The 17,048-nt window shown below is 35.4% G+C and overlaps 1 protein-coding gene across 7 annotated transcripts in view; it reads left to right on the top strand.

Annotated features, from left to right (window-relative positions):
- KLHL8 (kelch like family member 8) overlaps positions 1-17,048 on the top strand; it is a 79,286-nt gene that overhangs the window by 38,512 nt on the left and 23,726 nt on the right. For 4 of the 7 annotated variants that reach the window (XM_005555362.4, XM_005555363.5, XM_045392638.3 and 1 more), the window contains 2 exons: positions 6,751-7,116; positions 15,647-16,195. In XM_005555362.4, coding sequence (XP_005555419.1) covers positions 6,901-7,116; positions 15,647-16,195 — 765 coding nt within the window. In that variant the 5' untranslated portion in view covers positions 6,751-6,900. The remainder of the gene's footprint in view (positions 1-6,750; positions 7,117-15,646; positions 16,196-17,048) is intronic. The other 3 variants (XM_015450636.3, XM_074040100.1, XM_074040101.1) reach the window with 1 other exon arrangement.

Raw genomic sequence — 17,048 nt, 5'->3', positions numbered from 1 at the left:
ATTTTAATTTTCATTTATCTAATGGCAGTGATGTTGAACATCTTTTTGTGTGCTTATTTCCATCCATATATCTTCACTGGTGAAGCGTCTTAAGTCTTTGGTCCATATTTTAATTGAGTTGGTTTTCTTACTGTTAAGTTTGAAAGTTTTATATATTTGGGATGTAAATGTAAATTTTTTGTCAAATATGTGATTTGCCAACATTTTTCTCCTGGTTTGGAGCTTGTCTTTTTATTCTCTTATGGGGTCTTTCTCATAGCAAAAGGTTTTAATTTTGATGGAGTCCATTTTAGCAGTTTTTTTCTTTCGTATTTAACAACTAGTAGCCTGACCCCGAGTCATGAAGTTTTTCTCCTATGTTTTCTTCAAAAAGTTTTATTGTTTTAGGTGTAGTTACATATATAACATAAAAATATATTTTATACATTATATATTATATAAAATGCATCAGAAACTATATGAAACTATAGCCAGGTGCAGTGGCTCGAAGTCCCAGGCTACAGTGTGCTATGCTATGATTAATTTTTTGTGTGTTCACCTTGTTTTGTTTTGTTTTGTTTTGTTTTTGAGACGGAGTCTCGCTTTGTCGCCCAGGCTGGAGTGCAGTGGCGCATCTCAGCTCACTGCAAGCTCTGCCTCCTGAGTTCACGCCATTCTCCTGCCTCAGCCTCCTGAGTAGCTGGGGCCTGCCACCACGCCTGGCTAATTTTTTGTATTTTTTTAGTAGAGATGGGGTTTCACCATGTTAGCCAGGATGGTCTCAATCTCCTAACCCATAGTAAGTTAAGAACTAACTTAACGAAGAAATTTCTAATTTCTCTTTTAAGACTTCCTCTATGCTCCATGGATTATTTAGATGTGTGCATTTAATTTGCAAGCATTTGGAGAGTTTTCTGTTGTCTTTTATTACTTATTTCTAGTTTAATTCCATTATGATCAGAGATTACACTTTATACAATGTAATTTCTTTTAAATTTGTTTAGGGTTGTTTATTGACTCAGGATATGGCTTATATAATAAGGTCCACGTGCACTTGAATGTATATTCTGCTTTTGTTGGGAGGAGTGTTCTATAAGCACCCGTGAAATCCAGTTGGTTGGTGATGTGTTCTGTTGTTTTATGTCATTGCTAATTCTCTGCTAACTAGTCCTGTAACTGAAGAGGAGTGTTGAAATCTCTTTAGTTGTAATTGTGGATTTATCTGTTTCTCCGTTTTGTTGTTTTTGGTTTTGCTTTGTGTATTTTGAAGATTTGAAGTTAGGTGTATGCACGTTTAGACTATAGTATGTCTTTGGGAATTGACACTTTTATCATTATGCAGTGTCTTTTTTTATTGCGGTGAAAAACACAACATAAAATTTACCATCTTAACAATTTTTAAGTGTACAGTACAGTAGTGTTAACTACATGTACATTGTTGTCCAACAGATCTCTAGAACTTTATCTTGCAAAACTGAAACGATACAATAACTCTTCTTTCCACCCCTCTTGGCAGCTACCATTTTACTTTCTATGAATTTGACTGCTTTAGATGCTTCATATAAGTGGAATCAGTGGAACTTGTCTGTTTCTGGCTTATTTCACTATGTATAATATCCTTAAGATTCATCCATGTTGTAGCATATGACAGGATTTTCATCTTTTTTGAATCTGAATGGTATTCCATTGTATGTATAAGTCACATTTTCTTTTTCCATTTTTCTGATGATGGACATTTAGGCTGCTTCTACCTCTGGTTTGTAAATAACGCCACAGTGAACATGGGTGTGCAAATATGTCTTTGCTATCCTGTTCTCACTTCTTTTGGATATGTACCGAGAAGTGGAATTGCTGGATATGGTAATTCTATTTCTAACTTTTTGAGGGCTATCCATACTGTTTCCAAAGCAGCTATGGAAGCTATTTTACATTCCCACCAACAGTGGAAAGGGTTTCCAGTTTCTCTAAGTCCTTGCGAACACTTCTTTCTTTCCCCATCCTAACAAGTGTAAGGTGATATCTCATGATTTTTATCTACATCTCCCTGATGATTAATGATATTGAACATCTTTTTATATACAGTTGACTGTCAGTGTCTGCAGGTTACACATCCCCAGATTTAACCAAACATGGATTGAAAATATTTTTAATCCAATAAAAATAATACAAATTTTAAAAATACAATAGAATAACTGTTTACATAGCATTTACATTGTCTTAGGTATCGTAAGTAATCTAGAGATAATTTAAAATATGTAGGAGGATGTACATAGATTATATGCAAATACCATACCAGTTTATATAAGGGACTTAAGGATACATGGATTTTGGTATCTGCAGGGATTCTGCAATCAGTCTTCTGAGGATACTGAATAAGGGCTGTACTTCATGACCATTTGTGTATCATCTTTGGAGAAATGTCTGTTGAAGTCCTTTATCTTTTTTTTTGTTGAGGCAGAGTCTCACTCTGTCACCCAGGCTGGAGTTCAGTGGCATGATTACAGCTCACTACATCCTTGAATTCCTGAGCTCAAGTGATCCTCCCACCTTAGCCTCCTGAATTGCTGGGACTATAGGCACATGATACCATGTCCAGCTAATTTTTGTTTTTTTTTTTGTAGAGACAAGGTCTGTATTGCCCAGGCTGATCTCGAACTCCTGGGCTCAAACAGTCCTCCAGACTCAGCCTACCAGTGTTGGGATTATAGGAGTGAGCCACCACACCTGGCATGTTTTTAGTTTTTGTTTGTTTTGTTTTGTTTTGAGACAGGTGCTTCCTGTATTGCCCAGGCTGACCTTGAAGTCCTGGGCTCAAGTGATCCTCCTACCTTAGCCTCCCAAGTGGCTGGGACAACAGTCATTCACCAGCCGTTGCACCCAACCTTTTGCCCATTTTAAAATTGGGTTCTTTTTTTTTTTTTTAATTGAGTTGTAGTTCTTTGTATATCTGGATATTAACCCCTTTCCAGGTATATATTTGCAAATACTGTTTTCTTCCATTCTGTAGGTTGCCTTTTCTTCTCTATTGATTGATTGTTTTGCTGCACAGAAGTTTTAAAGTTTGATGTCCCATTTGTCTGTGTTTACTTTTGTTGCTTGTGTTTTTTACGTCATACACAAGAAATCATTGATAAATTCAATGTTGTGAAGCCTTTTCCCCGTGTGTTTTCCTCCAGTAGCTTTATGGTTTCAAGTCTAGTCATTTTATGGTTTCAGGGCTACATTTAGGTCTTTAATGAATTTTGAGTTAATTTTTGTATATGGTGTAAAGTAAGGGTCCAACTGCTTTCTTTTGCATGTGATATTTTTATATAGTGTTTTTTATCACTAACAATTTTATGTGTTTGATATTATAGCTACTCTTCAGTTTTAAAAAAATTCTTTAGGGTTTTGTTGTTGTTGTTGTTACTGTTGGCATGGTGTGTCTTCTTTCTATCCTATTCCTTTAACTGTGTCTTTATGCTTAGATTTTTTTTTCTTGTACGCATTTGATAGTTGGATTTTGCTTTTTCTTATCCAATCTGAAAATCTCTCTTTTTAAAAAAGTCTTTATTTGAGACCATTGTAGATTCACTTGCAATGCTAACAAATAATAGATCTTATATTTCCTTCACCCAGTTTCCCTCAGTGATAACATCTTGTATAACTTTTGTACCAGGAAATTGACTTTGATACATTGTCTATCTTATTCAAATTTCACCTGTTTTACATGCATTCGTGTGTATGTGTATGTTATCACGTGTAGATTCATATGATCAAGATACAGTATAGTTCCATCACAAGTATCTCTTGTACTACTCATTTGTAGCCATAGCTACTCTTCTCCTCTCATCCTTCCCTAACCTCTGGCAAACAATAATCTGTTCTCCACCTCTATAACTTTGTCATTTTGAGAATGTTATATAGATAGAATCATACTGTATGGCTTTTTAAAATTGAGCATACTTTGAGATTCATCCGGATTGTTACATGTTTCAATAGCTTGTCCCTATTGCTGAGTAGCATTCCTGAGTCTCTGCCTTTAATTGGAAATGGTTAGTCCATTTATATTTAATGTGATTATTGATACTGTTGTGTTTAAATCAACATCTTACTCAGGGATCAGCAAACTATGAGCTTGGGGATTAAATCACACTCACCAAATGTTTATTCTTTATTTTATTTTATTTTATTTTATTTTATTTTATGAGACACAGTCTTATTCTGTTGCCCAGGCTGGAGTGCAGTGGTGTGATCTCAGCTCACTGCAACCTCTGCCTCCCGGGTTCAAGTGATTCTCGTGTCTCAGCCTCCCAAGCAGCTGGGGTTACAGGTGCGCACCACCATGCCTGGCTGTTTTTTGTATTTTTTAGTAGAGACGGGGTTTCGCCATGTTGGCCAGGCTAGTCTCGAACTCCTGACCTCAGGTAATCCACGCACCTCAGTCTCCCAGAGTGCTGGGATTACAGGCATGAGCCACCACACCTGGCAACTAAGTGTTTTTTTTTTTTTTTAATAAAGTTTTATTGGAACATGGCTATATTTATTTATTTACTATTGTCTGTGACTGCTTTTGTGTTACAATGACTGCGTTCAGTAGTTGTGATAGAGACTCATATGGCCCAGAAAGTCAAAAATATCTATTCTGTGGCCCTTTACGGAAAAAGTTTTTAAGCCCTGATTATGCTATTTGTTTTCTATTTGTCCCATCTGTTCTTTGTTGATTTTACAGCAGGAATGTGAATTTAGAAGAGATATTACAGTGACTGGTGCCTATTAGAATATCTATAGATGCTTTCCTCAGATAACATTTTAGACCTGACAGAAGGTGTCTGTATTCGTTTTTTATTGTGTGTAACAAATTACCACAATTTAGTGGCTTAAAACAATATGCATTTATTATCTCACATTTGCCGTGCATCAGGAGTTTGGGCACAGTGTAGTTGGATCCTTTGCTTAGGATCTCATAAGACTGCAATAAAGCTATTGGCCAGGCTGTATTATGAAGAGGCTCGATTATGGAGAAATCTGCTTCCACACTTATTCAGGTCATTGGCAGAATTCATTTCCTTGGAGCTATATGACTGAGGGCCTGGCTTTTTACTGACTGTCAGGTGAAAGCCTCTCTCAGGTCTTAGGGATTGCCTGTAATTGCCTGCTACATGGCTATCTCCATGGTGGTTTGTTTTTCAAGGCCTGCAGGAGAACTTCTTACTCCAGTCTGCTCACATAGTATTCTATAATGTAACGTAATCAAGAGAGTGACATCTCATCACTTTCCCACATTCCGTCAATTAGAAGCAAGTCACAGGTTCTTCCTGCATGCAAGGGGTTTATATGAAGCCATGACTCATTAAGGATCACTGTCATGTATGTCTGCCACAGAAACCATAAGAAGGCATTAATAACTATAATCTCTAACCTTACATTGACCATTTTCATTTCTGTCAAAAGCTGGAAATGATGAGATTAACAATAAAGAACCTAATATAGCTAAAGTTCTGGTTAGAATATTTAGTTTTCTGAAACTACATAATAAGCAGAGCTTTCCACTCTGATAATGCCAATATTTTAAACAAGCACTTGTAAATTCATTATTGTATTTGATGTATTTCTCAGGATAGTGCCATGAGGGAGATATAGGTATCCCTGTTTATAGATGAAGAAACTGAGGATTAGTAAAGCCTCAGTTTTACAAATTACACAGCCTCAAAAAAAATTACACAGCCAGTGAGTGATGGAATAGGTGTCTATTTATTAGTAACTTGAAATCCTCTGTTCTTGTCAGCAAAGTAGAATTGTAACATAGAATTATTGATGGTGTGACTGTTCATCAAATATGCTTTGATGATGAGGAAAGTTTGATTTTGTATGTAAATACTAATAAGTTCTATGTGAAAATGCAAATAAAATGAGATCTTTGTAAGAGTGCAGCATTTCCTATGTTTGGCAGTACAATATTTCTAATCCTGAAAATGTTTCCTTAAGTGGTATCTCTATTTTACAGAAGAGATCGAGGTCTAAGCAAGTTGTCATTTGCTCAAGCTCATATGTTTGATATGTGGTAGAACCATAATCTGAGTTCAGAATCTAGGATGAACCTAATTCAATCAAAATATCCTTCTGTTTTGGCCTTGCATTACTAAATTGTATAGCTGGAAGGCAGCTATACTAATGTTTTACTGTATATCTCTATTCCAGTAATTTCATCTCTACTTAATTGTTATCTGTTAAGTGGGGTTGTTTATCTACACTTGGATGAGAAAGTGTTTAGTGAACTTTACCTATCATCTGTAGGATCATGTTGTTCTGCTAAAAAAAAAAAAAAAAATCCAAGTGAAGCCTCAAAACTTAACATTTTCAGTTCATGGCCGTGTGTGGTGGTTAAAGCATGTAATCTCAGCACTTTGAGAGGCCTAGGTGGGCAGATTGCATGAGCCCAGGAGTTTGAGACCAGCCTGGGCAACATGGAGAAACTCCGTCTCTGAAATAAAAATTTAAAAATAGAAAAATGTTAGTTCATAGCCTTTCTCTTTGAAGATAGCATATTACACATCTCAAAAGTCATGTGCTTAAGTCAGTTGTTCTTGTTGGATTTTAAAGGAGTTCCTTTATTGATATAAAATAATTAGCAGAAGTGAATTATGTGTTATTTAGCATAAAAACAAAGTTTTTTGTTATTTTATAAATAATGATTGATATAGTTATTTTGCATGTATAGTACTAACAAATTATAGTTAATAATTTTTTTCTTTTGGTTTGTCTCTGTGTGTTTTATTATTGATTTTTCAGTCACAGCAAACTGTATAATGGCAGTTGAGTGGGTTTTGAAAAACATCTGAATTGTTGTGTCTACATCTACCTCTGCCTTCTCCCTACCCTTTGAAAAAGAATAAATGGCATGCTTGAGAAGAGAGCTATATTGAAAGAGGAATATTGCAAATGGCTTCAGATTCTGTGAATACTAAACAAGCTAGGAATCACATTACAAAGGGGAAAAGGCAACAACAGCACCAGCAAATAAAGAACAGGTCCTCAATTAGTGATGGTGATGGAGAAGATTCCTTTATTTTTGAAGCAAATGAAGCTTGGAAAGATTTTCATGGTTCTCTTCTTCGATTTTATGAAAATGGAGAACTCTGCGATGTCACACTCAAGGTGAGATTGCCTTTTTTCTACTTTTCTCAGGCCGCTTCAGTGTAATATGAGAAATGGGGTTTCTGTAACCACACAAGGCAAATTTTGTTGCTATACATATGTGATACAGTTGGAATGCTTTTAGTCTCAATCTTTTTTTTTAGTGTAGGAGAAAGGACACAGAGGGCAAATGAAGAGAAGTTAGAATAAGATAAAATTATTGTACTAATTTAATGTTGATATTCATTATTTCTTAGTTAATTTAACTTCTGAGAGTTCTGAAACCCTAGAACAACAAATATTAGTGAAATTAATAAATTGCTGTTGACCAGATAAGCTTTTCACTTGTGAATTTAAATAACTTGGTGTATTTGCTTACTCTGAATACAGAAGTAAATTAGAAGTCAGCAATTTTGGATTGTTTACTCAGCTAGTGATTTACTGTATATCTCTATTCCAGTAATTTAATCTCTACTTCACTGTTTTCATCTGTTAAGTGGGATTGTTTATCTACACCTGATAGTGAAATACAGTCTACTTCGCCTTGGATGAAAAAGTCCTCAGTGAACTTTGCTCATAATCTATAGGATCATGTTGTTCTCCTAAAAGCAACCAGTTTTAATAAAATTGGAAAAGTGATAAAGCAGTATGGAAAAGCCTGTGTTCTGATTGTTTCTCATTGCACATTTAAAGTACTTTCTTCTTATCTCTCAGTGAAATATTAAAACTTTTTGGTGAAATCTTGGGCTTAAGCAGTCCTCCTGCCACAAGCGTCTGAGCAGCTGGGACTAGATGCATGCACCACCATGCCTGACTAATTTAAAAAAAATTTTTTTTTAGAGATGGGTCTTGCTATGTTGCCCAGGCTGGTCTCAAACTCGGTCTCAAATGATCCTACTGCCTTGGGCCTCCCAAAAAGCTGAGATTATAACTGTAAGCCACTGTGCTAATGGTAGATAATTATTTCTCATAGTTCTGAAGGGTGGGAGGTCTAAAATCAAGGTACCAGCAAGTTTGGTGTCTGGTGAGGGCTGCCCTCTCTGCTTCCAAGATAGTGCCTTATTGCTGCATCCTCCAGAGGGGATGAACACTATGTCCTCACATGGAAGGCAGAAGGACAAAATGGGCCTAAGCTAGTTCCCTCCAGTCCTCTTTTAAGGCACTAATCCATTCATGAGCACAGAGCCCTTATGATTTCATCAATTCCCAGAGGTTCCCCCACTTAGTATTAGCACAGTGGGGATTAAGTTTCAACACATAATTTTGGAGGACCTTTAGAAGATAGCACAGACATAATTTGATAGAAGAGAAAAATAATAATGGAGAAAGTGATCCTATATTTAACACGTAAGCATTCTATATTATGAAATTTTAAGATTCTGTGTTTAAGGAAGATTACCTTTTACTTCATTCAGCTAGTAAATCAGTATTTTAATCTTTTTCATGTTTCTCAGAAAGGTGGTATAATCATGTGGCACATAAGGACATTTTGGTCAACGATGGACCCCATATACAATGGTGGTCCCATAAGATTATAATGGAGCTGAAAAATTCCTATCACTTAGTAATGTTGTAGCTATCATAGTGTCCTAGCACAGTGCATTACTTACGTGCTTGTGGTGATGCTGGTGTAAACAAACTTACTGCATTGCCAGTTGTATAAAAGGTATAATACATGGTTATGTATAGTACCTAATACTTGTTCATGCTAATAAATGATTGTTACAGGTTTATGTATTTATTGTACTTTTTATTATTGTTGTAGAGTGTACTCCTGCTACTTCTAAAGAAAAGAACATTACTTAAAAAAAGAAAAAAATTGCAGAAAGTTGATTCTTAACAAAAAACAAGAAAAGAAAAAATGTTAACTGTAAAAACAGCCTTAGGCAGGTCCTTCAGAAGGTATTCAAGAGGAAAGCATTGTTACTATAGGAGATGACAGCTTCATGTGTCATCTCCTTTGTAGTAGGACAAGATCTGGAGGTGGAAGACAGTGATATGGATGATCCTGACTTGGTATAGATGCAGGCTAATGTCTGAGTTTGTGTCTTAGTTTTTAACAGAAAAGCTTAAAACGTATAAGAAAAAAAATTTAAATAGAAAAAAGCTTTTGGAATAAGCATAGAAAAACATTTTTGTAGAGCTATGCAATGTGTGTGTTTTAGGCTTAAGTGTTATTACAAGAGTCAAAAAGTTTTAAAAAAATTAAAAAGTTTATGGAAAAAGTCACAGTAAGCTACGGTTAATCATGAAAGAAAGAAAAATATTTTAAAAAATGTAGTGTAGCGTAAGTGTACAGTGTTTGTAAAGTCTGCAGTAGTGTACAATAAAGTCCTAGGCTTTCCCGTTCACTCACCACTCAATAATTCACCCAGAACAACTTCAGGCCCTGCAGCTCCATTCATAGCAAATACCTTATACAAGTATACTTTAAAAAAATATATTTTATACCGTATTTTTACTGTACCTTTCCTATGTTTATATGTTTAGACATGCAGATAGTTACCATTATGCTACAGTTGCCTACAGTGTACAGTACAGTAACAGGCCATGCAGGTTTGTAGTCTGGGAGCAACAGGCTATACCATATAGCCCAGGTATGTAATAGGCTATACCATCTAGATTTGTGTAAGTACATTCTGTGACATTTGCACAATGATAAAATCACCTGATACATTTCTCAGAATGTATCCCCATCCTTCAGTGACACATGACTGTATTAGAACTGCTTACCACAGCCTACGTGTGTAGTATAAGCTACATACCTAGGCTATATGGTATAGCCTGTTGTTGCTGGGATATAAGCCTGCATAGCCTATTACCATACTGAAAACTGTAGGGATTTGTGACACAATGGTATTTGTTTATCTAAACATATCTAAACAGAAAAGGTACAGTAAAAAGTGGGCAAAGGACATGAACAGACACTTCTCAAAAGAAGACCCACAAGTGGCCAAAAAATATATGAAAAAATACTCATCATCACCAGTCATTAGAGGAATACAAACCAGAACCACAAAGAGATACCATCTCACATCAGTCAGAATGACTTTTGTTAAAAAGTCAAAAAATAACAGATGCTGGCAAGGCTGTGGAGAGAAGGGAACACTTATACACTGTTGGTGGGAATGTAAATTAATTCAGCCACTGTGGAGAGCAGTTTGGATTCTTCTCAAAGAACTGGGAGTTGAACTACCATTCAACCCAGCAATCCTCCTGGTGGGTATATACCCAGAGGAAAATAAATCATTCTATCAAAAAGACACATATGTGTGTATGTTCATTGCAGTGCGATTCGCAAATAGCAAAGATACAGAATCAGCCCAGGTGCCCATCAGTGGTGGATTGGATAAGGAAAATGTGTTATATTTACACTGTGGAATACTATACCATAAAAAAGAATGAAATCACGTTATTTGCAGCAACATACATGCATCTGGAAACCATTATCCTAAGTGAACTAATAAAGAAGCAGAAAACCAAATACCACTTGTTCTCACTTGTAAGTGGGAATAAACACTGAGTAAACGTGGTCATGAAAATGGGAAAAATAGTGGAGAATACAAGATGGGGGAGGTAGGGAAGGTGGTGGGGGTATGAATTGAAATAAACTGTTTATTTCATGTTGTGTATTATGCTCACTACCTGGGTTATAGATTCATTTATACAGCAAATCTCAGCATGATGCAACATATCTATGCAACAGACCTGCATATGCACCCCTAATTCTAAAGTAAAAGTTGAAAAAACCGAAAAAATATATATTTATTTATAAATTATAATTTATATAATTATTTATAAATATATATATTTACAATAAAATAAAAATGTAAATTTAAAATAAAAATAAAACTGTAAGAATGAAGGAATAGTAAAATTTTTTTACTTTATAAGGGGAAAGGACAGATTATAGGCTTATTTTATTATTTTGAGACAAGGTCTTGTCTTGTCACCCAGGCTGGAGTAGAGTGATGCAATCATGTCACGGCAAGTGTCAAGATTATTCTTACTCACGAAGTTATGCAACTGTATATCTACTATAATAGTATTTACGGTAATCAAAAAGTCATAATGTAAATGTCAAAACAACATTGAAATGGTAATGAATAATATGCATGTAGAGTAAAATATTAGATAGTAAATGCTTTCATGAGTTGCTAATGATGAATGTTAAAGTATATTAGAGTAGAAGGGCATTTTTCAACTACTGATATGGAAAATTTTCCTGCTTATATAATGGTGAATAATACTAAGATAAAATTTAACTTTTTCTAATTTTTTTTTTTTTTTTGAGATGGAGTCTCACTCTGTCACCCAGGCTGGAGTGCAGTGGCACAATCTCAGCTCACTGCAACCTCTGCCTCCCAGGTTCAAGCAATTCTCCTGCCTCAGCCTCCCAAGTAGCTGGAACTACAGGCACATGCCACCATGCCCGGCTAATTTTTTTTGCATTTTCAGTATAGACGGGGTTTCACCATGTTAGCCAGGATGATCTCCATCTTCTAACCTCCTAATCTGCCCTCCTTGGCCTTCCAAAGTGCTGAGATTACAGGTGTGAGCCACCGCACCCGGCCTTTGTTTTGCTAAATTTTTTAAGTGAAGTGGAAATAGTTTACAAAATAAATGTTAACCATGGTGAACTCTTTTTTTTTTTTTTTTTAAATAGCAACAAAAGCACAGATTTATTGAAATGAAAGTACACTCCACAGAGTGGAAGTGGGCTCGATCAAGTGGCGCTCAAGAGCCATGATGAAGTCCTAACTAGTGGAGTTAGGAATGCTTTATATGTTGATAGTCAAGTGCTTTACTAATCCAAAAGCCCTTTTTTCATTGTATTTCCATTCATATTGGGTAATCTCTGGAAAATTACTCAGAGTTTTTATTAATGGTTGGTATTTCAAGCTTTTTAAACAGAAGTCTAAGGAATTATTTAATGAATGTTGATATTCTACATATTTTAATACTGAAGTGTGACGTGATTTTTCCCTGAGTATTGTTAAGTATAGCCTAAAGCTCCCGCCTTATGTATTTTAAGCTTGGCCTAAAAGTTTCTCTGTACACAGTAAACTGTAACCTAACTGGATGTGTAAACAGACTGCAACCTACTCTTGTGCTAATCACTGAGTTTCAGCCAATCATAGGCAACCAGTTGTCCAACCTGTGTTCAAGTAAGGCAGACCCTGAGCTGTAACTGACCCATCTATTTCTGTACCTCACTTCCGTTTTCTTTGTGCCGCCTTCCTTTATCTGTCTGTAAATTTTCGACTACGCAGCAGCACCAGAGTCTCTTTGAACCTATTCTGGTTCCAGGTGCCTAATTCTTGAATCCATCTTTGCTCAGTTAAACTCTGTTAAATTTGTCTAAGGTTTTTCTTTTGTGATAGTATCTTGAATTAGTCACATGTTCACTGATCTAACAAAGAAAGAATATAAATTAGAAAATTAACTAGTATCGGGTACATATAGTATTTATGTAATTCTAAATTATATGGTAGTATCTAATATTCTGTAACTTGTGTGTTTTTCATCCAATTTTAAACATCAGGTCTTTAGACTTAGATTCCTTTCATTTTCAAATTTCTAATGAAATGATTTTGGTAATTGGTAATTATTTTTATGTACCAGAGAAAGAAAATGTACAAATAAACTTTCAGGAATGTAATGAACTATATAACATCAAAGGAGAATCAGTGCATTAAAAAGCCAAATTTTTGACTGTTCCTATTTATACATGTGGCTCAAAGATCTTTATAAAGTAATGATTGATATTTATTCTAAAAGGGTACATGGGGTGTATGTGTTAAATAGCCACATTTTCGTTTATTTGAATCAAGATTCAAATAGAATTGTAAAGGGACAGAATCTTATTAAAAACAACATGAAAATGACTTGCTGGCCATTGATTTGTACAACTTGAATGGCAAGTGTTAAAATAATGGTTATCTAGAAATTGTAGAACCATATTTTATGATACTATTATGTAGGAGAGTGTTGGCAAGTTATTTGATGGAGCAGGTTTAAGTCATGTGAGACTTACAAATATTTGCATAGAAACTGAATCCCAGTGGTGGCATGTGGAAATAATTTTTTAAAGGATATGCTTAGGCTATTTAAAAATTACGTAGTATCAGATATCAGATCCCATTTTAGAGCTGACGTGAATTTGAAAACATGCCAAGCTTTATGTTATAGTCTACATTACAACGTTAGTCTCAATGGAATCTAAATCCTGCCTTGTGAGTTCTGTGAAAAAATTTAATATAGCCTAACAGACAGAAATGATTGTCTTGTACTTGCTGAAATAAGTGATACTGGTTCTTCCACATTAGTGAAAAAACACTGAGGAAGGGGCTTTTATAAGCAAAACCATTTATACATTTGAACACTCCAGAAGTTGTCATTTAAAAATTATTTCTCAGTGAGGTACAACTGTAAGTTTATTATATAATTAAAACACTACATGAAAACAGGAAAATTGTTTAAATAGTACTATAACTGTTACTTGTATTTGATTAATGTAAACTCCTGGGAAAATGGGATAAATACTATATTAAAAAGATATCTGCCCACTCAGTACCAAAAACTTCCAGATGTAAATAAAAATTTAAGTGTAAAACATAAAACCATAAAAGTAGTATAAAAAATATGTGAAGTAAATATAGAATATTAGAATGATTCCCATTTCTAGCAGGGTACCTAAAACAATAAATAAAAAGACTTCATTTAATTATATAAAAATCCATAGGGAGAGAATAAAATTTGAAAGCAAACTAAAAGAGAAGTTTGAAATATATATGACAAATACCTAATACTCTGATTATATGAGGAGTAGTTATAAAAAATTTGTAGTTCATAGAAGAAATACACATAGCTCAAAATTTATAAATGATTCAATCTTAAGAGCAAAAAAAAAAAAGATAAACAATGAGATCTTTTTATTCATCAAATTGGCAACTATGGCCGGGCATGGTGGCTCACACCTGTAATCTTAGCACTTTTGGAGGCCGAGGCAGGAGGATTGCATGAGCTCAGGAGTTTGAGATCAGCCTGGGCAGCATAGACTTTGTCTGTACCAAAAAAAAAAGTGTTTCTTAACACTCAAGATATGGTGCAAATACTGTAAGAAGCTCAGAAATGGACAGTTTGACAGTATGTATTCACATATTCACATTGTATCCTTTGAAGCAGCATTTCTACCTTTAAGAATTTATCTGTTGCAATAATAGAGAATGTGAATAAAGATTTAGTTACAAAGAAGTTCATTACTGTGCTGTTTGTAATAGCACACTGTTGGAAGCTATCTGATTTTTCAATAATTAAGGTGATGAGATTGCAGTGGTTTTTTTTTAACTGCTCTTATGTGAGCTATATCATTTCAAGATAATGTAAATAGAAACTAAAAAAACCTCGGTTGAGCTCATAGTAAATACTACTAAATACTTATTCTGTGCTTCAGTTTTCTGATTGATAAATTGTGGATAATACTAGTACTTACTCACAGGGGCGTTGGGACAGTTGAGTTAGTATATGAAAAGCACTTAGAAGGCCAGGCTCTGTGCCTCATGCCTATAATCCTAGCACTTTGGGAGGCCAAAGTGGGTGAATCACTTGAGCCCAGGAGTTTGAGACCAGCCTGGGCAGCATGGCAAAACCCTGTCCCTACTGAAAAATAAAAAAAATTAGCTGGGTGTGGTGGCGCGTGCCTGTAATCCCAGCTGCTTGGGAGGCTGAGTTGGGCGATTGCTCAAGCCCAGCAGGTTGACACTGCAATGAGCCATGATCACGCCACTGCACTCCAGCCTGGGGAGCAGGGTGAGACCCTATCTCCGAAAAAAAAAAAGCACTTACAATAGTGGTTGGCTTGTAATGAGTGCTAACTGATGTTTGGTGTTATTATTTATTCACACAGTGTCCCTGAAATATAACATAGAAAATCATGGTTTGTTGTATGTATGTTATAGATATATATATAAAAGAGGCCAAGTATGGTGGCTCACACTGATAATCCCAGCACTTTGGGAGGCTGAGGCAGCTGGATCATTTGAGACCAGGAGTTCGAGACCAACCTGGCCAACATGGTGAAACCCTGTCTCTACTGAAAAAACAGAAGCCACAAAAATTAGCCAGGTGTCGTGGTGCACGCCTGTAATCCCAGCTACTTGGTAGGCTGAGGCAGGAGAATCGCTTAAACCCAGGAAGCAGAGGTTGCAGTGAGCTGAGATCGCACCACTGCTCTCCAGCCTGGGCAACAGAGCAAGGTCTTGTCTCTAAATAAATAAATAAATAAATAAATAAATAAATAAATAAAAAGTGTGTGTGTGTGTATGTATATGTATGTATACATATGAGATATGTGGTTAATTTGGAAGATGAAAATTGCTTGACTTTAAGAAACTGGCCTACATTGAAAGTAAGTGACCAAAGGTTCGCCTTGTAAAAAGATACTCTAAATTTGTCTGGAAATTTTGTTCCTGTTACAAACACATGTTAAATGCTGACCTGAAGCTGATTTTGATATTAAACTGAATCTTTCTTGGTTTCTTTTGAACAGGTTGGCTCAAAGCTAATCTCTTGTCACAAGCTGGTATTGGCTTGTGTTATTCCCTACTTTAGAGCCATGTTTCTTTCTGAAATGGCCGAAGCCAAGCAAACGCTGATTGAGATTAGAGATTTTGATGGTGACGCAATAGAAGACTTGGTAAAGTTTGTCTATTCTTCACGGCTCACTTTGACTGTTGACAATGTCCAGCCTCTCTTATATGCAGCCTGTATTCTGCAGGTTGAACTGGTGGCTAGAGCTTGTTGTGAATACATGAAGTTACATTTTCATCCCTCCAATTGCCTGGCAGTAAGAGCCTTTGCAGAAAGTCACAATCGAATAGACTTAATGGACATGGCGGATCAGTATGCCTATGAGCATTTTACTGAAGTAGTGGAGTGTGAAGACTTTGTAAGTGTATCACCCCAGCACCTCCATAAGCTTTTGTCCTCCAGTGATCTAAATATTGAAAATGAAAAGCAGGTCTATAATGCTGCCATCAAGTGGCTACTTGCCAATCCTCAGCATCATTCCAAATGGTTGGATGAAACACTTGCACAGGTAGGGGCTGAAATAAGATTTCACACAGAAATGAAATGATACAGAAGCAAATCAATATGCTTCATTTATTATGAAAAGTGTAGATTATTTGAAGGAATATAGAAATTATTGATGTAATAAATGATAAAAATGACTTTTAGCTCTCTAATTTTCCTGTTAACTTGCTGTGCTGTTTCAGGATGAATCTAAATTTGTCACATTTGAATTACCAGTATCATTCTCTGCTTTTTAACCTGAATATTTAAAATATTCCTTTGGGATACTAATGATGAATGTTTTATTTATGCCAGTAGAAAATGGTTTGAGGAAACAGCTCTAAATTAATACAATTTATAATGATTGTTTTGTAATGAAGTTTCTAAATTAATGAATTATTTTGCTAATAAAAGTATAGTTATTCCTAATGTGTGAAGATTTATTATGTAAACAACCATAGGACATCACTTTCTATTTTCTTCTTTCACCATAGTTTGACTTTTTAAACCTCAGAAATGTGTCTCATTGTTACTGTTATTTTTCACTGTCAGTAGCAGTTACCAGGATAAGAAGATTGTAGGCCCTCGCGATCTTTTTTTCTTTTGTCTTCCTCCCCTCTCCTTTCTCTCCCTTCCCGCCTTCCCTTCCTCCCTTTTTTCCTTTCTTCATTTATTCCTGAGAAGTAAAATGATGTTTTACTACTTAAGAATGTTCCTATTTACTTATTTTTTCTAAATTAAATGCTTTGTTAAAACTAGTGCTTATTAAAAGCACTCAATGATAATCTTGTGATTTTTAATAACATAAAGTTTCTTAATAGCATCATCAGAAGGTTAAACAAATAGTAGGAAGAATGAAAGTGCTTATAATTACCAGT

The sequence above is a fragment of the Macaca fascicularis genome, chromosome 5 (genome assembly GCF_037993035.2).
Source record: "Macaca fascicularis isolate 582-1 chromosome 5, T2T-MFA8v1.1".
NCBI classification, from domain to species: domain Eukaryota; kingdom Metazoa; phylum Chordata; class Mammalia; order Primates; family Cercopithecidae; genus Macaca; species Macaca fascicularis.
This window is presented reverse-complemented; position numbering and strand designations above follow the sequence as displayed.